The sequence below is a fragment of the Apis florea genome, unplaced genomic scaffold (genome assembly GCF_048593485.1).
Source record: "Apis florea isolate Af1SG1 unplaced genomic scaffold, ASM4859348v1 contig_3203_pilon, whole genome shotgun sequence".
NCBI classification, from domain to species: domain Eukaryota; kingdom Metazoa; phylum Arthropoda; class Insecta; order Hymenoptera; family Apidae; genus Apis; species Apis florea.
Window position 1 is genome coordinate 7,229,417 of NW_028256723.1, and position 27,898 is coordinate 7,257,314.

The 27,898-nt window shown below is 28.1% G+C and overlaps 5 protein-coding genes across 19 annotated transcripts in view; 3 read left to right on the forward strand and 2 right to left on the reverse strand.

Moving 5' to 3' along the window:
* Positions 1-408: 408 nt before the first annotated feature.
* LOC100871141 (uncharacterized) lies at positions 409-5,030 on the reverse strand. Its single transcript, XM_012484799.3, has 6 exons — positions 4,417-5,030; positions 3,727-3,905; positions 3,356-3,637; positions 3,244-3,262; positions 2,961-3,065; positions 409-1,567 (listed from the first exon to the last, which is right to left on the reverse strand). Exons 3-6 carry the CDS (start codon positions 3,548-3,550, stop codon positions 1,521-1,523), a joined length of 366 nt encoding a protein of 121 aa, XP_012340253.1. The 5' UTR covers positions 3,551-3,637; positions 3,727-3,905; positions 4,417-5,030; the 3' UTR covers positions 409-1,520.
* A 585-nt stretch (positions 5,031-5,615) lies between these two features.
* Positions 5,616-8,154, reverse strand: LOC105735024 (uncharacterized). Of its 2 annotated transcripts, XM_086911100.1 has the most exons (7): positions 8,021-8,154; positions 7,437-7,513; positions 6,972-7,167; positions 6,679-6,814; positions 6,348-6,497; positions 6,099-6,228; positions 5,616-6,011 (listed from the first exon to the last, which is right to left on the reverse strand). In XM_086911100.1, exons 2-7 carry the CDS (start codon positions 7,467-7,469, stop codon positions 5,826-5,828), a joined length of 831 nt encoding a protein of 276 aa, XP_086767226.1. In that variant the 5' UTR covers positions 7,470-7,513; positions 8,021-8,154; the 3' UTR covers positions 5,616-5,825. The 2 variants fall into 2 exon arrangements, with proteins under 2 accessions (XP_086767226.1, XP_086767227.1); XM_086911101.1 differs by lacking the exon at positions 8,021-8,154 and having other exon boundaries at positions 5,616-6,005; positions 7,437-7,593.
* Positions 8,148-13,377, forward strand: LOC100871452 (uncharacterized). Of its 2 annotated transcripts, none has more exons than XM_086911099.1 (9): positions 8,148-8,453; positions 8,899-10,541; positions 10,852-10,954; positions 11,524-11,711; positions 11,798-12,171; positions 12,271-12,595; positions 12,713-12,797; positions 12,962-13,091; positions 13,164-13,377. In XM_086911099.1, exons 1-9 carry the CDS (start codon positions 8,233-8,235, stop codon positions 13,188-13,190), a joined length of 3,096 nt encoding a protein of 1,031 aa, XP_086767225.1. In that variant the 5' UTR covers positions 8,148-8,232; the 3' UTR covers positions 13,191-13,377. The 2 variants fall into 2 exon arrangements, with proteins under 2 accessions (XP_086767225.1, XP_012340248.3); XM_012484794.3 differs by having other exon boundaries at positions 10,864-10,954.
* Positions 13,378-14,779: 1,402 nt separating this feature from the next.
* LOC100865780 (uncharacterized) lies at positions 14,780-27,307 on the forward strand. 13 transcript variants are annotated; one of them, XM_086911116.1, is made up of 11 exons: positions 14,780-14,901; positions 15,597-16,538; positions 20,293-20,585; positions 21,394-21,926; positions 22,276-22,538; positions 22,637-22,967; positions 23,607-23,738; positions 23,949-24,136; positions 24,282-24,425; positions 24,737-24,861; positions 24,951-27,307. In XM_086911116.1, exons 2-11 carry the CDS (start codon positions 16,366-16,368, stop codon positions 25,043-25,045), a joined length of 2,277 nt encoding a protein of 758 aa, XP_086767242.1. In that variant the 5' UTR covers positions 14,780-14,901; positions 15,597-16,365; the 3' UTR covers positions 25,046-27,307. The 13 variants fall into 13 exon arrangements, with proteins under 13 accessions (XP_086767242.1, XP_031771499.1, XP_086767235.1 ...); XM_031915639.2 differs by having other exon boundaries at positions 20,293-20,573; XM_086911109.1 differs by having other exon boundaries at positions 14,784-15,292.
* The window catches only part of LOC100865902 (dynein axonemal heavy chain 1), a 69,095-nt gene continuing 67,725 nt past the window's right edge, over positions 26,529-27,898 (forward strand). Inside the window, exon 1 of the mRNA XM_086911090.1 lies at positions 26,529-26,556. Within this exon, the coding sequence (XP_086767216.1) occupies positions 26,529-26,556 (28 nt within the window). The remainder of the gene's footprint in view (positions 26,557-27,898) is intronic.

Below are 27,898 nucleotides of genomic sequence, written 5' to 3' on the forward strand. Positions count from 1 at the left end.
AACCATCTGTTAACCTATAGAAGTATGTAACTTTCCATGGTAACCAGTTTGCATATATTACATATTACATATAATTTAATAATTTCTTATTTCCAATTTCTCAAGTTCTTCTAAATTAACTATCTTTCTGTTTAAAAGTTATTTATACTTAATTTATTAAAAATTATTAAATTACAATACTGCAAGAACAATTTATCATTATCTAAATCTATTCTTCATCTAAAAGAATTAAATCATTAAGTAATAATGATACGATTTCTTGTTTTCATAAGTAGAATCCAAATTGTGAATTGATTTCTATTACGATTATGCATTTAATTTATCTCAATTTAGAAATATTAACTGGATACACATGCATATATAAATATCGAATTCCTAAAAAAATTGTAAATACAATTAACACACAACTTATTAATGACATTTTATTTACATTTGTATATTTATTACAGATGCACAAGAATAGTAATTGCGTCTATTTGTACATACATACATATAACTTCAGTCGTATACGTATGCACTCACAAACGTATACTATATATTAATTATATTTCATTGTGTCTTGATGATTCGGCCATGTAATAATTGAAAAGTTTAATCAATTTGATTGTTTCTTCAACAACAAATTCGCAACAAACATGTTGCAATCTTGTTTGTGTAAATAAATTTCCATGCATGTACAATGCATTTCTTTTTGATTGTCATTTAATAGGCTTTTTTTTTTTTTTGATCCCACATCAAGTAATTGTACACTGAATATATATAATCTTTAATTAATCTCTTTTTCTCTCATTCACTCCTCTCTCTCTCTCTCGCTCGCTCGCTCTCTCCCTTTCTTTCATTATTTTTTCTTACTCTGTCTCATTCGTTTGCATCTTCATTCCATCATTTTTGTTTCACCTTTTTTTATTTCTTGATATTTGACTAGCACAAAATTATTACACAAAGGATTAGCAGTTAACGTACAACTAATTTTCTTTCCACATTGACATCATTTTTTTTTTTTTCTTCATTATTTATGATCGCATTATTTGCGTTCTGTTCGGTGAACTAATATACATATAAGTACGTGTAAGGACACGAAAGGAAACAGAATCGCATATCCATCGCTCCTAAACACGCAACGTTGCAAAGAAAGATATTTTAGATATTAACATTTCTTCGTAATCTCATATGGAAAGGATTAAAATTTTAATACAAAAATTCGGGAACAACTACATACCATAAGTCGTAGTACACATAATATGTATACGAATATACATTCATACATACGTTTATAGAGATATTCGGATTGACTAGAATTCTGATAAGACATAAATCAATACTGTAGAAATTATTGACAATTTGTAATACAAAATTGTAATTGTTTAAATCCAATAGCAGATAGGATCAAGAACCGACCGTTGACCGCGATTCACTAATTTCTTTTAATTTTGCATACACGAATATTCGTGATATCTATTATCTTATCAATAGGATTGGTTGCTCGGCAAAACATGGTAATTCTGGTAGGCAGCAAACAATTACGGTCTTGTGAAGCGATATCGGTACGGTGTCCAGGCGAATAATTCTATGAAAAGAATAGATATAATAATGTAATATACTAATGTTATAATATAACAATATTTTAAGCATGTGTTATGCCTAGTGGTTACAACGTGCACAATGTTTGTTTCGCGTCCCGATACACTGTTTCACATATCTCTGTAATTTTTCTCAATAGACATTTGTTTCTCTGGAAAGATAGGTTATGTATATTTACCCACTAAATTATTCTACATTTGTATCCGTATTATCATCATATGAAAAGAGTATCGAGACATTTTAGAAATAATTTGACACGATGTTATGAATTATGTATATAATCACATTAATAGATGTATCGATGAATATATTCAAACTATGAGCGCGTCTCAATGATACGCGTTAGTACGCGTTGTCACGCATGCCAAGTGATCTTATAGGCTGCTGCTACATGTAATAGCTGCGTAACTACAGGACACGAGGATAAGATAGAGAATGAGTCGAATGTCGAGCATGCGTTAATTATTTAACAATGAAAATGAACGAGGACGTCCTGATTGGTTTTCAGGTTTTCGAGCCTTTCGAGATCTCGAATTAATACGCGTGTTCCTCGTGAAATTTTCGATATAATATGAAAATTTATATATAACGCATACATTTTTCAAATATGAAAATTGAGATATTCACTCATCCATCGAATTTTTTGTATACATATATATATATTATAAAATGCATATCAACCTGTGATCGATACAATAACTGTTATAACTATTATTATATATATATATTACCTTATATTTTTACTTTCTTTTATGCTTCGCTTATATTATCTTAGTATATATTTTACCTCATTTATTATTCCACTACCTATGTTGTTGATTGCTTGTTGATTATTTTGTAAATAAAAGTTTTCATTCAGTTAACAGAGGATATAATATGAATACACTGAACAATATAAAATAGAGAAAAAAGTTAAAAAATTTATCAATCGATGGAGTTCCAAATCTCGAATTCAATTGGAATATAACATAATATATTGAAATATTGTAACATGAAAGTATAACGATAGCAAAGTTTTCGTTCCGTCCTCGAACATGGAATTATACACTATCATAAATAACACATACACTACTATGAATATTCGGTTCAATCAATATTATGATTTTTCGTAGAAATGATATATAAATTTGACCAAATTCATCGTATCGTTAAAATCGCAAAAAGTAAAGTAATCAATTTTTTCGTGATTTTGTAATTAGACTTATATCTTGCAAACAAATTTCCGGATAATCATGAGCAGTAGTGTAAACGAAATTTATGAGTAATCAATTTGATGATCAGGTTAAGGAAATGAGTCGCTACAAGAGCAAAGCTACAATGTTTGAACATGGCTGCACAATCGCGCGTAATCACTAAATTCGATACGCTCTACGATTTACCATTGCTAGTGAAGCACGGGCATAGCGCGTTCAATATTCGACTGCAAAATCCACGTGCACGACGATTCCAACCAGTGATGCTACCGATACCCTTTAATCTACTTCCTACACAGACAAATATTTTAATTATCAAAAAAAAAAAATTATGAATAAAAATAAATTTTGAAATAAAAATCTATCTTTAATCTATCTAAAATGTATCTTTTTTTCACGATATGCTTTTCTGATGAAATGCAATCGATTCGTTCTCTGCTGTCAAATACAATTTTTTTTTTTTGATTACCTTCACTATCATCACCTTTCTGAAAATAATAAAATAAAATTATATACATAACGAATAGTTTCGACAATAATTCCGTCTTAAATACGCAATATAAACGATATAAATTACAAACCTCCATCTTCCTTTTTGAAGCTTCCGAGATCGCCGTTTGTATAACATCACTTACAAATTTGGTTGTTTCTTTCATTAATTCTTCATCATCTCTGAAAGCTTCTTTTTTTTGTTCTAACGTTCCTGTAGTTAATATCTTTTCCCGTTCCTCCATGCTCCATTTGCAAGAAACGGTGTTGTTACTTTCTTCAGTCATAATTTCTCCTTTAATGATTTCGAATCCGATTAATTTTCATTCGTGATATATTTAGAATATTTATGTAAAGTGTACATCCTGCTGAAACTGTAAACGAGTATATTTGTTATTAAAATAACTTAAAAATAATGCAAACTCGTTAAATATTACTTTATATTAATAAATGTAATATATACATAGATATTAAACTGTATTGCTCAAATTTGTCGCAGTGAAACAAGATGAATCGGATAGCCTTTGCTTTTTCTATCGCGTTTTCTTTCTTATTCTTTTATTTCTATTTCTATTATTTCTTCCCTTTTATCTCTCGTCCTTCCTTTCTTCTATTTTATTTCTATATTTTCCTCATTTCTTGCTATAAAAAATATTAATTATCCGTATAAAATAATTGAACAACGAAATAATAAATATTAATTATTTTTTATATTAAATATTTCGAACCACTTGTTTATTTTTTAAATCATATTCACATAATGAATGAAACAAATTTTGAAATTATTTTGATATTGAGATATTTGCAAATGAACGCGCAATACTGATCATAATAATTGCAATGATTACAAAACGATCTTATATTCTTTAATTTCATTAAAACATTGATATTTATTCTTTCATATTAGAGAAATCATTCGTTTTTTTTCTAAATAATTTTTCTTCATAAATAAAAATTTATAAAATAAGCACAACAATCGTAAAATTTAATAACATAAAATCTTTAATTTTTCAAATGTGCCCTTTTAATTTTCAATGAACATCTTGTCATTGTCTAATTGAAAAGATAAATTGATAAATAAACGCATAAAATATATCGAGATGTTAATAATACAATGATCGATTGCCAAAAAAAAAATATTTGTTTTACTTACATTTGCGAAGGAACATAATGAAAGGGTGATTGACCTTCCGAGCATAGATATCGAGCTACAGGTGGTGCGCATTCGTTCTACGGGGAAGATTGGAAGCCGACTATCCAATGTCGGCATGCATCTAAATGGTTTTTATCTAATAATATCATGCTAGGATTGCTTCGATCTCACCCTAATTAATTTCCTTTCGACTTTTCCAAAATTCGAATCCGTTTTAAGCAATTGATCCAAGCCCTCAATTGGGAATTTTTCTCATTTCATATAGTATAATATATATAGGGAATATTTTCGATATTCTTTTTCTTGTTTAGATTTCGCTTTTCCCCCTCTATCTCTCTTTCTCTTCCTATCTCCCTTTTCTTCTTTCGTCCGCTCTCGTTTCTCTTGCTCAACCGTTTTTTCCTCGTGACGAAGCGAAAGGTTATTATTGGTGTGCAAACTAAATATCAGAATTGATGCTAATAACGGAAGATATTTTCCAGAAATAAGTGGCCGTACGTAGGTGAGAACGATAACGATCGATACGCATGTCCAAAATTGTTCGTTTCGCGGTACGCCCGACCACCGATTCACCTCGTAACGATCGAACGTCTACTAGCCTCGGCTCCTGGCTCAGTTTGCCTGACTGAATATCACCCCGGGGAAACGTTACAGAGCATGCGTCAACCTCCGCGTGACTATTAACTATTCGTTTTCCAGTTGCGCGGTTCATCACCTTTTAGCTTTTAGGTAAAGGTATTTTTCTTTCACTTCTTTACTCTCTCTTTTTTCCCCTCTCTTTTTAAACTTCTTCAAGCTTTTCCCATTCGTTTTTTCTGTTTTGTCACTTTATCTTTCTTAATTTGCATTTCTGTGTTAAATAAATTGATGATTGAATAATGAAGTTACAATTTACTTTTGCCTATTATTTTGCATTTTGGAAGACAGACTACGTAAAATTGTAGGAGAGATACGTGTAATTTAGTTCCATGTTTTTCCTTCAAAATAGAGAGAGAGAGAGAGAGAATATTTTGTTTGCTCTCTGCAAGTTATATTATCGAAATGTAAACACGATCGCGATAAGAGCGAAAATCCAGAGGGAGGGTGAGCAACAGAGTGGCGACACAGAAAGAGGAGGGCTAAAGGAAAGAAGAGAAAAGGATAACAAGAAAGAGAGAGAAGGAGAGAAAGGGAGGTTTCTAAACATAGTAAAAGATCAATATAGTTAGATATTTAATAATTTCTGTTTAAAATCTGTGTATTATTGCAATTATAATATATATTACTGTTACTCAGAAAAAAATGTAATAATAATTTATCGATTTAACATAAGAAAAAAATTATTCAAGCAAAACAACACATATATTTTATCCGTGTTATTTAAAAAAAAACTGTAAGGATAAAAATTGAAATCTTGAATTGATTGCAAATTATTTTCTACCTTTCTTTTTTCTCACAGACACACGCATGTGATATAATTTCCAATTTTGTTGAATAATTTTCGCCGCGTGATTTCGGCGAAAATTTTCTATCCTCTCTAGAAAAGCCTTTTCCTCGTTTAATTCCTGTTCCTCCTTTAATTGTTTATATAAACTGCGTTGTGCGATGAGCTGATCCTTCAAAATGTGTGAATTTGATTTTCAAATTTTGGAATCGTAAATTTGTAAATATATAAAATAAATACTAAAATATTTTTAGCTCACCTGAATAATCGCGTATTCCTTGTTGATACGATCTTTTTCACTTAAAAGAGTACTTTTATACGTATAAAGTGATTCTATATGTTTGTCGTATTTTATCAATTCATCTAGATATCGTTTTTTCATTTTGTACCTGTACATCAGTGTATTATATATAATTAAATATTATATTGTTATATTTTATAGTTTCTAGTTCTAATATAATTTTATAAATCGGTCGTATAGTGATAATAAGATTATCCTTCTGCCTACCGTTTGTTGTATAAATCGTTAATTTCCAACTGGTTTATCTCGTGATTAGATTTTAAACGAAGATCGAACTTTTCGATCTCCATTTCCATTGATTTTATCTTTATTTTATTCTTTGAGTTTGCATCTAAAATCTTGGATGAGAATTCTTCTCTAAAAGAATATTAAAAATAATTTTTAATATAATAAAACGTTTTATTAAGTACTGCGTATACATATAGAATAAATGTATATTAAATTGTAAATATATATTTTTAACAACATATATTCAAGGATTATATTTATTTTACATTTAATTTTCTCGAGCAGAAAGAATGTATAGAAAATTACTTACGTTCGTTTTTTAAGGGTCTCCTTCAAATTCTCTTCGATATTCTTTTTCGCAAGTTTTATCGCTTCCAATTCTAATTCAACATTTCGTTGAAATTGCTTAAAATTTAAATTCTCTTTATGAAGAAGACTCTCTCGTTCTATATGAAAAATAACGCATTGTTTTTCTTTAAGTCTTCTTTCAAAATTTATGCAACAAAAGTTAAACAAATAAATATTTTTTAATATTTATTTTTAAATTACTTAACATTATTACATTATAATATATGAACTGTATTTATGTAGAAATTTACGTACGTGTTATTTCTTGTTTAGCTTTCTCAACATCTCTTACAAAATCGCACAATTTATTATTTTCATCCCATATTGTTTCCTTTTTTAGCTGCTGCTTCGTATTGTTCTCGATCAAACGACAGAGTAATTTAAGTTTTTCAACCAATATTTTCTTTCGTGAATAAAAATCTTGATCGATTCTCTTTTCGATTCCAACATACTGTATATTTATATGTTATGTATATTAGTTTATTAAATTTCATTGCTTTTTTATTTATTTATTGTATTGTATATTTAATTTATTTGACAAAATATTAAAATTATCATATGTTAATTTTTATACTATATTCAGAAATAAGAAAATACGATACACATTAAATACATTTTAATCATTTTTTTTTTCTTTTTCGTGTATATCATTTATTTCTTTCTATTCAAATACATATATTATTAATCAATTGATTATTCAATTATTTATCAGTTACTTACTTTTTTCGTGAATATCGTTAAACATTTCTCCATTTAATCGTCGTCAATTTGATATTTCTTCTCTAAATTAATTAATCCTGTATATAAAATGCAATTAAAATGTTTGGTTACGCTATGTACATGATCGTTGATATTCACTCGTGTAATGTAAACATACGTAATAAAGGTTTAAAGTTTTTTGTGTCCATAGTTACGAGTACGATATAGTTATTTCCATATATATATATATATAAGTATTTATACAATATTTTTTATGAAGAATATATAAAATAATTTAATGATGGTTAATTAAAATTAAATTAGTCATAATCAGATTTATTTGTTTTGATTTAAATACAATAAACTTTATTCGCCATTTGAAAACATACTATTATGCAAAATGAAATGTTTTGTTGTGAAGATCAAGTAAAATAAAATTTAATTACAAAATTGCATATAACTGTTGTATATGTAAACAATGTTCATATAAACAAGTTATATTTTATAATAGAATACAATATTATTTTATACAATTTGGATTTATACTTTAATTATTTTTTCTTTAATGTAAATTATTAACTACACGCGATTATTAAACAACATACCTCGTATAATAATATTTTGAATCTAAATTTTCTTTTCATAATCCATTGTGTAATTGTTAATCGTTTTAGTTAAATCATCTGCCGCTTGGTTGCGCTAAGGTTGATGCTAGAACGCTGGTGCTGCTACGTCGATGCGATTGCTAACAGGTATTAGTTGGCTTTAGGTCGAAATATCGTTAAGTGTATAGGGAGTCATCTGCGATATAATAAATATGGCGTACCGCGGTGTGAAAGGTTCTGATCCGTTTGTATCGAAAACATCCCGAAATGAACGTTTTGCGCAAATGTCAAAACAAGAACAAATTATTCAACAAAAAAAGCTTGAAATACAGGCAAAAATGCAAGAACAGAAAGCAAAAGAAGCTGTGGAAAACTTGAAAAAAACGAACGCGCTAGCTCCGAATTTGATAGAAAATAAAATGAATTCTTCCAAGTGAGTAGCTGTTACGTTAATATCTATCTAAATCATTTCAAATATATTAATGGATAAGTGTGTTAAAGTATCGTAAACATTTTTATTATTTTTTTTGTAATTTAATCCTGTTACTCATTTAGCTTTATATTGTGAATGAAATGTAATGTGTATATATATATATATATATATATATATATATATATATATATAATATGTGTGCGCGCGCGCGCATACTTGTGTATGGACATGTGTATGGACATGTGTATATAAATGTCAAAGAAATTGCTAATAAATTTAATAAATTTATTAAATTATTATATATTAAATATAATATATTTTACTAATAATTAATAATACTTTGTAAAATACTAATAATAATATTGTGATTTCTTAGAAATTATTACTTGTTGATTTGATACTTTTATATAATAACTTCTTTCAAATACGCTATATTTTCTTCCAGAAAAGATGAAGATAAACCAGTGTCTCAAACAATTAATTTATTTGCCAATGATGGTAGCTTCTTGGATCAATTCAAAAAAATTGCAAGTAACAAAGGAACAGGAAAAGGGGAATTGATGTTTCCTTTGAAATTAGAAGAGAAAAAGGAAGAAAAAACTAGGGAAATTTCACAGGACAAGGAACGAAGAAGAAATAATGACAGAAATAAAGATTGGGAGAATAAAAAAGAACGTAGAAGAGAAGATATTCATTGGGAGAAGAGTTCTGAGAACAGACATAACTCGTCTTCCAGTCCATCTCCGACTAGACGTCCAGCATCTCAAAGTCCAGAAGCCAGACGTTCATTTAATCAAGTAACTTCTAATGGACAGCGTATGCAGCACAACCATCCACAATTTATTTCTCGGAATGGAAATCTATCTACTGTTCCTTCTCCTGCATCTCAACCTATGACACATCTTACTGGCGTACCATCACCTAATATGAGGAATATTGTAACCAATATACCTCCTCCGAATCTATCAAAAATGCCTCCTCCAAAAAATATGTGTAACACTTTCCCTAGACTTGATGATCGACCTGGAGATCCACGAATGCAAATACCATCACCTCATACGATTCGTCCACCTCCACCTCCACCTCCACCTCTACCTCCCCTTCCTGTGCAACCTCCTCAACCTGTTCCAAATACTAATATACCTCCACCAAATATTCATATGTCTCGAACAATATCGCCCAATTTACAAAGTTTACCACCACCACTACCTTCACCAAATCCATTAGCACCTTTATCATCTTCTTCGACATCATCATCGACATCATCGTCATTATTGTTGTCATCACCGCCACCACCACCGCCTTTATTATCGTTATCTTCTTCCTCTGCTTCCTGTTCCACTTCCTCCATTATCTCCTCTTCATCCTCCTCTGTCACCACTTCTTCTTCCTCTTCTACATTGATATCAACTGGCTTACAACTTCCCTCATCGATAACATCGCCGTCACCATCGCCATCGTCGTCATCATCGTTATCGTCACTACCGTCGCTACCGTCATCATCAGCGTCGCCGTTGTCAGCATCATCGTCATCGAATCAATTGCCACTATCTTCGTTGTCGTCTACGTTATTAGTGTCATCAGAATCAGACACCCGACAACATGTACTTTCAACCGGACCTCAGTGTGGTGTACCACCTCCAGCACCATTGCAACCTATGAATTTACCGCCTCCAAACATTCCTCCTCCGAATTTGTTACCAACAATGACGCAAATACCACCAAGTATAATGCCAATTCCGGCGTCACAGACAATTGTGGTCAGTGTACCGAATGCATCAAACGTGCCAAATGTTCCAAATGTTCCACCGCCAAATGTGATACCATCCGTAATGATGTCCGCTCCACCACCAGTTCACAATGTGCCGTCGAGTATAAATTCAGTTCCTCCGCCTAATTTGAATATTCCACCTCCGAATGTGCCGCCCCCTTCCCTAATCCAAAATGCCGGGCCACCACCACTTTCTTTAATGTCAACCAGTTATCCTCTTCCTAATCAAGTCGCTCAGGTACCTATGGGACCACCTAACATACAAGTGCCACCACCAGTGAGGCCATTGACTGGTCTACGAGCCTCTGAGCAGCTAGGTACGATATGTCGATTATTTTCATTTAATTTCTTCATTTCGACGTATCGCCGCGTGTTTACATTCATGAAGAACAAGTTGTTCCCTTGTAAAACGGACCACTTGTTCACGCAATCCAGAGTATGCGTGCGTGTGTGCGCGCGCGATACGCCGAATACAAGACAATCGTGGGCAAATACGAAACTTGCGAAAAGCAAATTCGTGCAAGATTGATCTATTCGTGTAGACGAATATCGTGTTCTACACTACAGAAACAAAAACAAAAACCAGAGTTTTAGCGTTGTTACGCATGTCTGACAAAGGCTTCTAAGTGTGTCCCGTAGAGGCTGAGCAGTTGGCACGCATCGTCGCTGAGTGTGGGGATGAAATCGAACAGGAAGCGCGAGAGAAGAATGCCCAAGATCCTAAATTATGGTAACTACTGTCCTCACTGGTCTCCATCTGTAGTCTCTTAACGTGTCGCGTTATCATTTAACACATTTTCTTTATTTCAACACTTATTTCTTACATATTGTTTCTTTTTTTTTTTTAAATTTTTAATATTCTAAATAAGTGAGATAATATATTAATAATCAACAAAACTCGTCGAATAGTATCGTAATTCTTTCGCTACTGTATTTTTTTTTTTTTTTTTACGAATAATGAAATCATATTGATAATATGATAATATTTAACGATACGTAAAATGCCTTTCTTTCTTTCTTATTATTTTATCTTTTTCTTTTTCTTAATAACGATACAAATTTTTTTTTGTTAATATATATTGTAATATTTATTGTAATTTATTTTTTTCACGAGATGGAGATAATAGTTGAAGATTTCAATATTAACGAGTAAATTAAAATAAATTTATTATTTTACATATGCAAATGCAAATTTACGAATCGTTTTCTTACAAAATTACTATATTTCTTTCAATCTAAAGGAATCTAATTTAGGAGACTATGTTACTCGTCAGAGTCTTAAGTATTATTTTAATCAAGGTTTCTGCACCAAAAGCAAAGTGCAGCCTATCTGCAGTACAGGGGATTGGTGGCAAAATTTCGCGCCGATAAATCCTCTAAGGAAAGTAAAAACAGTGGTGCGGAACTCTATTGTCCGGAGGAAGCTCTCAGCGACAATGACGATAGTGATCAAGGCCCCATTTCTAACAAACATATTTCTTCACAAGGTAAATATATATATTGTGTTTTGAATCGAGTCGTCAATCATGATGTTATAATTTTGATATTTACTTTATATTTTTTATATGAGCAGAAAAAAAGCGAGAGAGAGAAATTGAGGATAATTCTATAAAAGAGGATAATAAGGAAGAACGTAAACGAAAAAGACGTAGCCGATGGGGTGATCCAGATAATAAAGTGCCCATATCAGAAATAAACACGATGACCACTCATAGTAAACAACAAAGCAGTAGCAGTTTCTCACAGCCGGGTATTGCAATTCCTGGACAAATTGGACAACCTGCTGTTATAATACCTCCGCCGAAAGTGCAACGTACTGAAACAAAAAATCCTATGTTGACTAAAATATCAAGAAACGATCCAGCTTTGATACAATATGCTCGACAAACTTTCGGTACTTTGGATCTTACCGAGGAACAATGGAAGAAAGCCGAGGATCATTATAAGGTAATAAAATTATATGTAAAATTTGATCTCAAATTCATTATTTTGATTAAATTTCTAGAAAATCGTATCGACTGATTTTTCATTTTAACTTTTATTTAGATAAATCTTCTATATCAAAATTTATTAAGAAAACGAGAAGAAGTAAGACGTTTGGAAGCACAGGGTAAACACAAATATGAATACGATAGTGATGAAGAAACGGAAGGTGGTACTTGGGAGCACAAACTTAGATCTGCCGAAATGGAAGCAACACAAATGTGGGCAGAAGAATTAACAGCCCAAGCGGAAGGAAAACATCATATTGGTGATTTTTTACCACCAGACGAACTGAAGAAATTTATGGAGCAATATAATGCGGTTAAGCAAGGGAAAGAACCTGATCTTAGTGATTACAAGGAGTACAAACTGAAAGAAGACAATATAGGTACGTATTTTACATATATATGCGTGAAAATGTGTATTTATGCACACACATACGATATAATATAATTTTTTAATAACATATTCGATAGATAAATTATTAATGTTTATAATTGTTTAGGATTTCAGATGTTACAAAAACTTGGTTGGAGCGAAGGACAAGGATTAGGTAGTGAAGGCAATGGTCGCATTGAACCCATTAATAAGTAATTCATTTTTATATCGTACTTATAATCTTTATATTATATTTCAGATGTATATAAGTGATAATTATTTTTTCTATAGAATCTCTTTTGATTATTATTATTTGATTTTATTATTCATTTTAAATTATTATTTTTTATTCTTTAATATTAATTTCTTTTAACAGAGCAACCAATAGATTTGATAGCGCTGGTTTAGGTTCTGAAAGACCTGATGGTGTGTCCAGAGATGATGATGAATTTGATGCCTACAGAAAGAGAATGATGCTTGCCTATAGATTTAGGCCTAATCCTTTGGTAATAATTTTATCATATATATGAAATATATTCAATGATAAATATAAAATAATGCGTTCTTTTTATTTTCAGAATAATCCTCGACGACCTTATTATTGAAAAAAAAAAAAAATGATAGATCATATTTATGGCATTATATATTAATATTTTCCATCTAGTTGGAAAAAAAATTGTCGTTATTTTGTATATTTGAAATACTGTAAATGTAATAAGATTACAGTTATAAACCATGTTATGCTCCAAATGCGTGATAATATAATAAATAAAATCATAAACTTGTTTCTAATTCTTGTATCTTCTTTTCTTTTTTTATTTTATATACCTATATTAATATTTAACAATTATATTAATTATTTCATGAATTAATATCTAAAATTATTACTATTCAACCTTATAAATAATAATAATTTAACTGTTAGACTTAAAGTAAGTTTAAACATTAAAAATATACACAATGAAATAATATAGAAAAATTTAATGTAACATATTCAATAGTTATATTATATTCATAGTTCACGTTACGGTGAAATATTGCTTGTCCTTATACCATTTTGAGCAGGCAATACAGCAGGATAATTGACTAACAAGCAGATAAATAACCGGTTCGTTCACTTCAATCGCTTTTACATTACTTTCATGTGCTTATCCAACTTACATATTTTATAATAAAATTTTAATCATCTATATAGTTTATAAATTCATTATATCGATCTATATTTATATATTTATTTTTTTATACATATAATTTATGTACATATGAACATGCACTCTTTTTTTCTCGTTCTCTTGTTTCTGCTTCCTTCTCTTTGCTTACCTTTACCTTTGTCCGATTTCTATCTTTTCTATTGACAAGTTTTCAAAACAAATTATTAGTTTTATACGTATTACATTTCTTTCTGATTTTTAATTATTTCATTTATCAATTTTTAATATTTTTTTGCATATTTTATATCGATGCGCCCTAATAATCATGGAATGTACATTTCACAGTAATATCAAGTATGTTCTCGTTTCTCGATCGACAATTGTATCGACACTCGATCAAGGTGAAAAGTCTGAAACATTCTCTTAGAATGTAAGAAACATTCTCGAATTAATCATTTTATATAAATTTTTCTTATTATTATATTTAAAAAATAAAAAATCTGAAATATGAAGCTGGATTTAATTAGAATTAGACATTATTATTTTTATTGTTGATGTAAAAACAATTTTTTATTCTGCATTTAAATTAAATTTAATTCGCAATAAATTAAATATATTTACCAGTATTTATAATTTCAATATAATTGTTCATATTATTGTATATAAATGATTTATGATTTTGATGAAAGAAAATTTGTATTGTTATAACATTTTATTATATAATCATTTCGAAGAATATTGATGTGATATAATTATGATTACAAGCCAATGTATTATAATACAAGCTTATCTTCATTTAAAAAGATAGTTTTTTTTAATATTGTTCGTTGCAACTGACCGATTAAGATTTATGCGGTAGTAGAGGAAAGATTTTTAATTCCGGATTGCTACACTTTCTTTCATTCTAACCGAATGTTATCCCTATTCGTTTCTCGTCACCTGCAACATCGATCGGAAGGGGGTATGGGGAAGGGAAAGAAAGAGAAGGGAAGTGAAGGGAAAGGAAGGGGAAGAAGTTGCAACGAAACGGAACAGGGAACGAATTCAAACGGATCGAATCGTTTCAGATCGGATCACAGCTTTAACAGAGGGAAAGGACGGAAAGAGACCAGAATGGCCGGTAGATCAGTGGGGAGAGACATAGGTACTCTTTCAGCGTAGACACGTATGTAACGTGAAAGTAACTCTTACAATTCAACGGTGATCGGGTACTTCTTGGTGCTTTATGGTGTCGGTAGTCTGATTGCTTGTATCGAGGTTAAAGTACGCTGCGTACAGCCGAAAATCGTGTATTTTGTTCGTTATTTTAGGATATATATGAATGACGAAGTGAAAAAAAACATAAGAATAAGAAAAAATGATAGACAACCGTCATATAATGTAAACTTTTTGTCTGTCAATCGTTTCGTATCAAACATAATACACTTAGGAAGAACAGGGAAACAGATAAATTGTTGAACTTCGGTAAAGAATGGAACCTGTGTTTCACTAGCGCGAACGAATAATATAATATAATTTGAATTCAATGGAATTAAATAAAGACATTGGTTTTGCCTGTAATTCAATTATATACATATAATCCATCGATTCAATATTTTTCTTTCATTTTCTTTTTTGTATATTTGTAAAATATGTCGCGTTACGTTCTTTAATCTGTCAATTTTAGCTCGCATCTCGAGCGAAAGTCGTTTCTGAAATATATACATATAACATGCGTTAATACATTTTGCTTTGTCGCTAATATATTTATTTAATTTATTTTTTTCTATTTTTTGTTTGAATTTTTATTTATCAATATACAAAAAAAGAAATATTAATTGTATTATTTAAATGTTTGTCGTGCATATCTTTCTTCATCAGGGAGATGTATATGAAGATAACAATCGTATGTCGTTCGATCAAGGTGAACGGACAAAAAGAGTGATATAAATGGAACGAGTAATGGTTTTGCTATAAAAACATTATAAAATCAAGTTATTTTTATAATTTTTTATTTTCATATGTGATCATTGTGCTGCATCAAAGGAGAGAATCAGAAGAAAATTGCTGTGATCAACACATTTGTTACGAATCGCTATTGAATTATAAATGGATAATCATTAAAGAAAAAAATCGTATATATCACAACAGCTGTTCTATCTTTCTAAGTGATTCGTGCTTCGATCAAGTTAATATAATTTGGACTAAGTTGATTTAAAATTTTTGTTTATATGTTTAAATCTTCAATTTGAAGATCGTTTAGTGTGAATTTATTTATTTTTTTTACTTCTTTTTTTTTTCTTTTTTTTTAATACATTAACAATGAATGGATGTTCGGCTTAAAAAGAAGAAAGAAAACTTGCATGCAAACAGCTAATCGAACATTAAGTGATCTTCGTCGGGAGTGTCGTTGGTACGTGAATTTTTAAAATCGCGTATTTTTTATTTCGTTCCGTTCTTCATTTCTGCCCTACTCTTTCTTTCTTTCTCTTTATTTTCTTCTTCCTTCTCTTTTTCTTTTTCGTCTTCGTCTTCTTCTTTTCTTTTTTTTTTTCCTTTTCCTTTCATTTCCTCGTTGATATCCATTATTTGTTATATCCATTTATCCTTATCTTTCATATTCCTTTAAATACTCTTCGATTGTTCGATCATGAGAGAAGCCGTAATACTTACCACATGTCTACTGGGTATCGTGTTCGCTGGAAGTCCTAGACTACCCAGGACCTCTGCTGATGAACGTAATACCCGCAATGTTAGTAACAATGGAGGCAACATCACTGGAAACACGATACCGGTACCTAGCCGCAATTCTCAACGAAATAGGTAAGTTGTCATAAAAATTAGTTAAGGTTATCAATATTTTTTTTTCTCGAATATTGGAATTGAATAAATGAATTATGGAATATTGTAATGTACTATAATGAATTATGAAAAAAATGGCAGTATTTCTAACCTAGATTGTTAGATTTTTATAGTGTTTAATTTATTGATAAATTGTAAACGTTTGACAAAATTAATTTTAAATTATAATATTTTGCTTATGCATATATACAAATATATTCTAGACTATATGTAGTGATATAAAGTGATAAGAAACAAGAAGTAGGTGTTATATTCTTCAATTATAATTTGTTAACTAGAAATCCTGGGATAGAATAGAACCTCTTTGTATTTCTTCTTTCATTTATCATTAATGAAATGTACGATACGATTTTTTTTTACTTATAATATTATCTTTTTTTTACTTTCTTTAATTATAATATATAAATTTTTGTTTTAGTTATAATGATTATTTATAATGTAAAAAAAATACCATTAATTCTCTACTCTGTTCTTTTTTATATTTTTGTCAAATTTGAAACATATATATATATATATATATTCTTGATTTCTTTGTTGCATTAATTAATTAATATTATGTTAAAGATAAAACAAGTTACTTATTTATCATGAAATGAATACAAATGATGGCAATTCAGATATAATTGACTTAATACTTTAATTAAACTTTAATCGTAAGAAATTAAAGCAAGAATTTCCGCTATTGTCTCAAACAGGTTTATATTCACCTTTTTCTCACTTTCTCTTTTCATCCTCTCAATTCACGCGGTGTGTAGTAGCGTATATACCATCTATAGCATACTACTATAAATTGTTGGGTCGTGTTGTCTCACGTTATGTTGTCGTTCTTTTGGTTCATGTTAGACTTTCGCTTATGTAATTTCGCAGAACAACGCGAAAGGTTGGTTTTCAATAGTAACAGCAAAAATGCTCGAGAATATTTTTTTTTTATCACTTATATAAGTAATTACATTTTACGAATTTTATCAAAGCATCTCAATTGTAAACATTACTTTCTTTTTTTAGAAATATAACTTGTTGATTTCCATCTTTTTTTCCCTTCATTTTTCAATCATATTCTACTTTAAACAATTACCATTGTACTCTGAATTCTCACGATAATCACATTTGAGTTAATTGTTATTTTAGATATATAATCTTCTTAGATATGATATCTTAATCCTTTTATTATGACAAATATTTGTCTGTATCTTTAATTATTTAATTTTTATATGTAACTTTTAACATTATTCAATTTTTTAATTTCATTATTGAATCACATTTCATTTAATTATCAAACAATCAAATTTAATATGTTCTCATTGCCAATAATACGATTACTGTTATAATGATTTCAAAGAATCATAAATCATGGAATATAATAACGAATCTATAAATGAGATAAGTAGATAGCTATTCGAAACGAGGACACAAAAAGAAGGACGTAAAAGGAATGCAAACAGAAAAAGAATTGATCGCAAGGATAGAAAGGACGATGCGGAGCTCTAGTTTTCCTTCAGTTGCGTAACAAATCTGTAAGATCTACTTATAACAATACGGTTGCGCAACGGTTTCTTCGGAAGGAACAAACGATAATGTAACAGAATAGTTTATTGCCTCATATAAAACAAATTTAAATAATCATTTTTCCAATATTAAGGAAAAACAAAGATTTCTTTTTTTTTTTTTTTTTTTTTTTTTTACATTACATTTTTTATTATATATTCTACATATATTCTATAGCTCATAAATCTTAAAATAAAATCCTTTAAAATTTTATAATGATTGCGGATTTTAAATATGTACATTTTTTTTATTAAAATTATTATATTAGTGCGTCAAATTTTTTTATTTTTCACGAATTATCAAATTAATATCAATAGTAATTAGGTTAGGTTTTACGATTTTTTTTTTAGAAAAGATTATTTATCTAAAGATTTTTTACCTTTATACGACTAACTTTTTAATCGTTCTATTAAATTCGTCATAGTATTTGTTTCATAATTTGTTGGCTTTCTTTTTTAACCTAACGGAAGGAATTATCACTCATGGAATGTCACCTGTTGTAAACTCCCGCTATAATTCCGCTTCCACCTTTCAAGTCGGCTGCTAGTTTTTGCTCATCCGTTTCGCTTTAGAATACTTTTACACGAATAATTCTGATAATATCCATGCCAACTTTCACTGTATACTCATTAAAAATGTTTATTTATGAAACAATTTTATATATATATATATATATATAGGAACAGTTTAATAATTCATAATATAAAATATTTGTTTTATTATATTATAATCTAAATATTTATATTAAAACCTAAACAATAAATAGTAAGATAATATTCTCGATATTGTAGAATCAATTTTATACAATATTTAAGAGAAAAATTGCTTTCAGTTTTCTTTTCGTTCGCTTTTCAATATAAAGAGGAAAATTCAATTCAGGTGCGTGAAAGTAGAAGCTTCATCCTTTAAAATGATTTTAAATAGATAGTTATATACAATATTTCTGCCTGATGAAGTTATACAGCAATTGAAAAATTAAAAATAAAAATTTTTCGGTCAAAATTTAACAATCCTTTGATCGTGAACATTACACACATTCTTTCCATTCTACTGCAAGTAAGTACGTACACATATTTAGGTTTTATAAGAATCATAAGATTCGAAAGGACCGTAATAAGGACAGAGAGTACGACTATTGACCTACCTGCGAACTGATTGCGTAAAATTACATCGTAAGAGAGAAAGGATATATCTGTGCAAGTTGTTTTAGGTTCAATTTTATTTTAGATATGATATTATCTTATTAAAAAAAAAAGAAATAAATTATTAATATTGTACTATTTATTGGAAAAAATTAGCTAATTTTTATTCCTCTTTGTAATAATCAATATTCCTCTATTATCTATCAAAGATCTCAAAAAAAAAAAAAAAAATTAATTAATAATTATTCGCTTTTTGCAAATCTAAATCATGGATTAAATTATTTTATACACATTAATGGATTCTTAATTTCTTCTTCATGCAAAATTTTGAAAACTAATAAAAAATACGCAAAGCACTTGGAGAAGTTGCAAGTTAAAATTTAATTTAAAAACTGGAAATATGATGAAATCAAAATTTTACAATACATCGAATAATGTACTATTTTTTTTTTTAAATATACATATGAAATTAGGAACATTTATCGTTTATATTTTATATATAAATTTATATTTTTAATTAAAAATTTTTTTTTTTTTTTTTTTTTTTTTTTTAATTGATTTTCAAAAAGCGAATGTATCTGAAGCAACGTGTCGAGATTCGAACGTGATACGAACTCTGTAACCGATTAAAAAAAGTACACTTTCACTTCTGGTCCACTACGCAAGTAAGTACTACTTAAATACTTATACGTATATACATCGGTGTCTATAGACACTTATATGTGTATATTGTACCGTCTTTTTGATTATGTGCATTTTAAAGTCGAAAAAAATAACACAAACAACTTGTAGTTGAAATAAAAATGCTAACGAAATATAGATAAAAATAGGTGATATAATATAGATATAATATAAGATAATGAATATAATATGAATAATGTAAAAAAATATACATTATCTCAATAATATAATATTAGTTCGTTCTGTTTTTTAATTCTTAATTTAAGTAAAAAAGTTTTTAATCGAAATGAAAGTGTATTTCATTATCTGATCATGGATCGTTACATTATCTTATGATTTGTTTCCAGAGAGCAATACCTCTTCAATGTTTTCGAAGTAATAGTTTCGACATTGGAATCGAAATTACAACGAATCGAAAACTTGGATAAGGCGGTAGAACATTTGATGAGAAGAGTGGAAGCTTTGGATTCACGTGTCAATGATAATATTGATAAAACTGATGCTGTTATTACGAAGTTAAGAACATTAGATCTAAAGCTTTTCAATTCTCATACAATTGAATTTTCGACTGAATCTGCATTTTCGGCAAGAACGATCGATGATAAAAATGACAGTGAAGTTAGAAGCGGTATGTATGTATGTATGTATGCCGATAATGAAATATCTAGAAATAATCTACAATTGATTATTAGAAATTATTTATCAACAATAAACAAAAGTTGCTGTTCATTCTATAGGATAATTCAAATATATCCATACTTTAGAATCTAAAATGTACTAAAAAAAATCCTGATGCGTGTTCTACATAACCTTAATTTATGAATTATGGATAAGTAAAAAAAATATGATCAATATTATAACCTGATCTCTTTTAAATTTTTATTTTTTAAGACATTTAAAATTTATTATATGTGTATTTAAGTGAACAATATATGTGATATAAAGCAAGATTTAAAGGAGAAATGTTTTAAAATGGATTTGAAACTATCCAAAGAATACGTAGAATGTTCAAGTGAATGTTCAATAAAGGCGTGTTTTAGCGTGTGTTGAGACACAAGGCAAATAGTTCAAATATTTTCTTTAATTATCCATTATTTGAAAACTAAGATATATAGAAAGTACATTTATACGACTTTTTTTATTTATTTTATATAAATTCGCGTATGAACATGTATTTGTAAATTATCCTATATAAATTAATAGCTAATTTTTTTTTTTTCATTTATATTATCTATTATGTTTGTAGATATATAAATATATATATGTATATATATATGTATATGCCTGTATACAATCCTGTTTTCCTTATATTTTTTCCTATTTTTCTTCATCTTTTTCCCTCACTTTTATCTTCTTGCTGATGCTTCTGCTTCTTTTCTTCCCTTATATCTATCTTTCATCATCCAAGTTTATTATACGTATAAATTTAAATCTATTCTATAAAATAGGCCCGAAATTGCAATCGATTCATCAAAAACGAGAAAATCCATCGTCGGAAACTCTTGGCGAAAAATTATTATCGCTCGATCAAAAGGTATCGGACATAGATAATAAATTGATCGATTTGAAACACCAGTTGGATAATAATTTTTTACAAAATGACGACATAAATGCCGAAGCCAGTGAAAAGAAACCGATTAGCATGAGTGTAATTGAAATAACAAAAGCGATGAGCAACGAAATAATAAATCACATTACGATCGAGATAGAAAATTTAAGGCAAGCGACCAATAATATGGATAGGAAATTACAATTCCACGTCAATTTAGTCTCTGATCGTTTGGGAACCATTTATAACATGATGACAGATGTGCACGATGCGATATTAGTGAGAGGTACTAACGCTCGATCACCGTTCAACATTACAACAACGACAACTACCGAGCCACCTCCGAAGCAAAATAAAATAGATCGACTCGTCGAGCAAATGTATCCAATGTTGACCGTTTCGGAAAAAATGGACGAAGTTTGGAATATTGTGGTAATCTGAGATTTAATCGTTTATTTTAATTCGATCATACATGTACACGTTTTGTTTCAAATAATCGAAAGTCAAGGACATAGATCTCTAGATAAATTGATTCATTCGTGCATTTAACATATTTTGTTGTGTACGCAAACTTCGAACGTTCGTACGAATATGACGTAATTGCATGTCGTGCCATTGTGTTACCATTATTCAAATCTATCACGTAATCACATTGTTGTGAGTTCATTGATTTTTATTCTTTGAATTTTCTTTTAATGAATTTTTTAAAAAAATTTCATATTCATATTTCAAATTCACTTCAAATTTCGCCAATTTCCACAAGAATATTTTTGTAAAACAGGTCGGTACAAAAAGTTCCGTGGACGATCTTTTGCCAAAATCTGATGAATTACTCACGCAAACACAAAGACAAGAAAGAGCGATTAACGAAATTCACACGGATTTAAGATTGAAAACAAACAAGATTATTGAAAATTTGGAAGGAGTTGAGAATAGGCTGCGGAAGCAGGAGGATGATGTTGCCAATTTTGCTCAGCGTCCAATTCCTGCAGAATTGCTGCTCGATCCTACGATCGATCGTCTAGTCGAATACGATTCGAACAGGTTTTCCTTTTTTCGTATACAATAAAATAATTCTATTACATTACTCGCTAATAATGACAACGATCTTTAACGAGGAATAAATTTCTTTGAATCTACAGATACGTTGGCCTCACCGATGACATCCCAGGAGAAACAACCGTACCACCGGTGAATCCAACTACGATCGTTTCATCGGTGTCGATGTCCATTTCTTCCTCGACTTCGTCGAACACCGTGTCACTCAATAATATCAATAATTCAACCAATATCACCGGTTTTGCAAATTTCTTTAATTCTACTGCCAGCCCTGGAATATCGTCACCTTCGAGTTCTTCACAACGGTCCTCGTCCAAAAATCGTGGTGTTATATTTCCAAGTGTCAAAAACAAGCCGAGTCCAGCTAATTCAACATTTAGCACGGACGGATTTCTTAGTTATAAGGATGTTAAGGTAAAGAAAAACATGAATTCATTCCATTGATAAATATATTAATCAATGAAAGAGAAAATGCTTAAGAAAATATATATATATATGTGTACATAAGATGAACGTTTATATTGCATATATATGGTTGATAATTTATTACGTAAATTGATTATATATATGTTTTGGGGATTTCATTTAAACTGCCATTTTATAGTTTTTTCATAATTAGTTGTCTCGATCTGTGAATAGCATATAAAAGTTACTGTCAATTCACATATAATTGAATACAATTGACGATGAATTTTTGTAATAGGATTATATGTGTTTATTAAATAATAATATCTAATAATTCTATTATCATTTTTCTTACGGACATAAATTTATTATTTGTTTATTTATTTTATACTAATATATAATTTTCGATTATTTATTTCACTTATAATAATATTTTCAATTACAAATTATATTTTTCACCATACAATTACAAAATATAGAAATTAAATATACAGGATATTTTCAAAAAAAAAAAAAATTAACAATCTAATATAATGGTAATATTTATTTATAATGAAAGATCTAAGAAGAAAAAATTTTTCTCTTGTCAATGTTTAATATATACAATATACATTATGTATATGTATGATATCTTGTTCAATGTTATAGGGTTACTCGTGCGTTGATTTATTAAATGCAGGAATGAGAGATAGCGGAGTTTATTACCTTCAAATTCGCGGAACAACTTACTGGTTTCTCAAGGTTTATTGTGAGCAAGATATTGCTGAAGGAGGTTGGACAGTAAGCAATTCGTTTAAAAAATTTTTTTAATGCGCGTTTCACTTTTTGAAATTATAATAAAATATATATAATAATAATAAATCATTCTAATAATGATTGATACATTCCTTTCAATTTATTTTCTTCATTCTTTCGGATTAGAAATTATATTTAACACCTATTCTCATCAAATGTAATTTTCATTAATTTTTTTTTTTTTTCTTTGCACAGGTCATTCAAAGACGAGACGATTTTGGAGAGCCAAGAGAAAATTTCAATCGAGATTGGGCTGATTATAAAAATGGTTTTGGTGATCCTGCTCGAGAATTCTGGCTTGGCAATGAAAATATATATATGTTAACGAATAACGAAGATTACATGCTCAGAGTAGAACTCGAAGATTTTGAAGGTAACAAAAGGTAAAAATAACAATAGCAACTGGACTGCTGGACTACTTTATTTAAGCGTTTATTTTGCTTTTGATAATTTGAGAAATCTGCTCAATTTTAATAATTATATTTTCGAATGTGTAAATATATATATATATATATATTTTTTTTATAGATATGCGCAATATTCTCACTTCAAAATCTATTCAGAAGCAGAATATTACAAGTTAGAGATTGACGGTTATGATGGAAATGCCGGTGATTCATTGAATGATCCTTGGTATGGTTCAAACAATAGTCCTTTCTCCACATATAACAGGTAACAATTCTTTTTCACTTATTGAATAATGTATTTCGTAAAGTTACATATTGAATTTAAATACAATCACATGTAATATTGTATCTTCATAATCGGCTGTTTTTTTTTTAGTTATTATTAATTTGAAACTTTAGTTAGTTTATAATTAAATAGTTATTAACAACAGTTGTAGAAATCGTGAATTATTATCAAAGTAAGTTGTATATAAAAAAAAAAATTAAATAGATAACGTGTATTTTGAGAGAAACGTGATATTCACATAAATACATGTTTAAAAGGTGATTATGTTGAATCGAAATCTCGTTTTACAGGGATAATGATAGATCATCGTTGAATTGTGCTTCCATGTTAAAAGGTGGTTGGTGGTGGAAATCGTGTGGACGAGGATTAAATGGTCTTTATTTGAATGATCCTCAGGATTTAACTGCTCGGCAAGGTGAATATATATATATGCATATATATTTATTTATATTTACATACTTGTTCACAATTTAATATATTCGATAAAAAATTCTCTTTTCAAAGGTATTGTATGGTTCCGTTGGAGAGGTTGGGATTATACTTTGAAACGTGCTACGATGATGATTAAACCGAAAGGACCAACAACAATAACGATATAGAGGCTTACATAAATTTTTCTAGAAGAATTATAATACGTTTGTACGTTTGATATCAATGAATACACTTTTTTTACAGTTACCAAATATGTATATTTTATATACATAGATACATATAAGAATTTTATAATAGCATCGAATGAAATAATCTTTCAGTGGAGAATTTTCATTCTCTCTACAGATTTTCATTAAACGTATTTTAATTATTCGGTATTTTACATTTATTTCAATGAAATTATATATTTTTCCAATTTTGATAGATTAACAATGCAAAAAACAATTGCAAAATGCAAACAGAATAATTAAGCATAATTATTAAATATAGTTTCAAAACATTTAATTTTTTCGAAATTTTTATAAATATTTTTTTATAAGCATAAAAATATAAAATAATTAATGCTGGTTTTTATTTACTTAATCACTCAATTAAATTTGACAACCATGCGAACTTATAATTTATACATTGTATTTCAAAATACTTTAAAAATAATGGAAATTTAATTTCGTGATATGATTCGTTTTTCAAAGTATTTATTATTACTATGACTGCTACTAGCACTGCCATTGATAATGCTATTATTATTAATATTGATGCTATTATCGATTCTTTTATAAATCGAAATTCATTTTGGAATTAATTACTTACTTATAAAAATAATAATGGTAGAAAATCTGCCATATTCTATAAAAACGATCGTTATTCGTAAAATTTTTTATTGTAAATATGTGCATATCATATATTATAAAGATTAGTTATAATGATACAAAACATTTGATAGCTACGAAGTTATTTTTGATCAAGTAGTAGTCGATTATATAATCGAAGAAAAAATTTAAATTATAATTGTTAAAACGATTGGATTGTTCAAATATAATTCAAAAACTATAACAAATTATTAACGATCCTTTTTCACAGAATAGTTTCAATAAGTGAGTTTTTTTCATTTTCACATTGCCTGTTGTAATGAATTTCTTATTATGTATTTTTATACATATATTTTATATCATCTTCATAATATGAATCAATGAAGATTACATTTGTACCTTGTAATGAGAAACATGTATGATTGACTGTAAAATAATGCATAATAGTAAAAACACAATAATAGTACAATTTCATTATATAATAGAATAAATAAAAAAATAGAAAATTAGATTGACGATTAAAACGCGTAATAAAGAATAAAATTCAGTAATTATAAGATGGATGTTATGAAATCTATATTATTAATTTAATTATGTAATTAATCAATCGCGTGAAAGATATCAAAAGAATAGATTATTACAAATATATGTAAACAAATACTTAGGAAAAATCATTTTGGATATATAATTTATATTGTATATTGTAATTACATTATTGAAACGTTAGTTAGAAATTTTATAAAGATATTAATAGAAAATTATAAGAATAAGAATCGCGTTCCAATATTTATATGAACAATGGAAAGATATAATTTAATTATGTACTACTATGAAAATGATCATGAATCAACAAATAGGCCTGAGAATCAGTGATTTAAATTCAGTTGATAAGAAAATTGAATTATGCTAGAATTTTATTTTAAGTTATTTAATATAAATTATTTCAACATATAAATGAAAGCCAACTTAATACTGAAACCGAAAAACATAAAAATATTCGAGGAAAGTTATTTTTTTTTTTTTAAGTATTAATTTAAAAATATGAATTTCTCAAAATATGATTTATGCCACTATGATTTTCAGTCCTTCAAAAAATAAATTCTTAAATGACATTCAATTAATCTTAGTCATCATATAGACTATTTATGAAACCTGATTTGTCATTCTTCTGTTTAACAGAAGTCCATAATCCGACACATAAAAATAAAGAGATACAACCGAAATCTCGGAGAAATCTCAAATACTGAAAGAGAATCAAAAATATTTATTTGGTGGTCTTAAAATGAAAGTTGTAATAGAAATGTATGTAATTATAATTACTAGATTGTAAATGTTTATGTAAATTTCATATTTTTATAAATATAATTTAAAAAATGAAACTCAAATAGAGATTCGTTTCATCTATCAAATATTGTAACGAGTGCTTTGTTTTATTTTTTTTTTTTTTATATTATTATATTATGTTATATTGGACATTCTATTTATATTTTATTTTTTTTTTAAATATATAAATATTACTATCTAGTAATTATTTTTAATAAAGATATATGTTTTTAAATATGAGTCGTGAAGAAGAAAAAAATATTGGCTCAAAAATAAACGATTAGAATATCTCAAAAATGTGTTTTTTTTTTTCATTATTATTAGATTTACATGCTTATAATTAATTTCATTTAATATCTTGTAACTAATTTCTTCGATTTTATTATTTTATGAATATGAAAAACAATAGATATGATCATATAGAATTTTCTATCGTATTTGTAATAAAATATTTTTTAAAATTCTCTCGATTGATTTTCTTCTTTTATCGATAAAATTAAATATAAAAAAAGAATCAGAATTAAAAGATTAAATTTGAAAAACGTTACTAAATTGCAGAATTACTGAATATTTTTTTGAAGTCAATTATTATTATAAGTTCTTAAAATTTTCATTTAGAAAGTTACTTAAAAAAGTCTACTAATTCTTAAATTTAATTGAAGTTAAAAATATTCTATCTATTTCTAATTTATATCTAATTTAACTTACCTAATAATTTTTTACAATTTCATTATTTTTCGATATTGATTCAATTTTCTTTTTTAATTTTATTTCAAATTCATAAATTATTAAAAATCCTTTTTTTTTTCCTACAATAGTTTCAATAATCAGCTATTTATATGCACACAAAAAAATCAAATACTTAAGATAAGTATATAAAATATATAA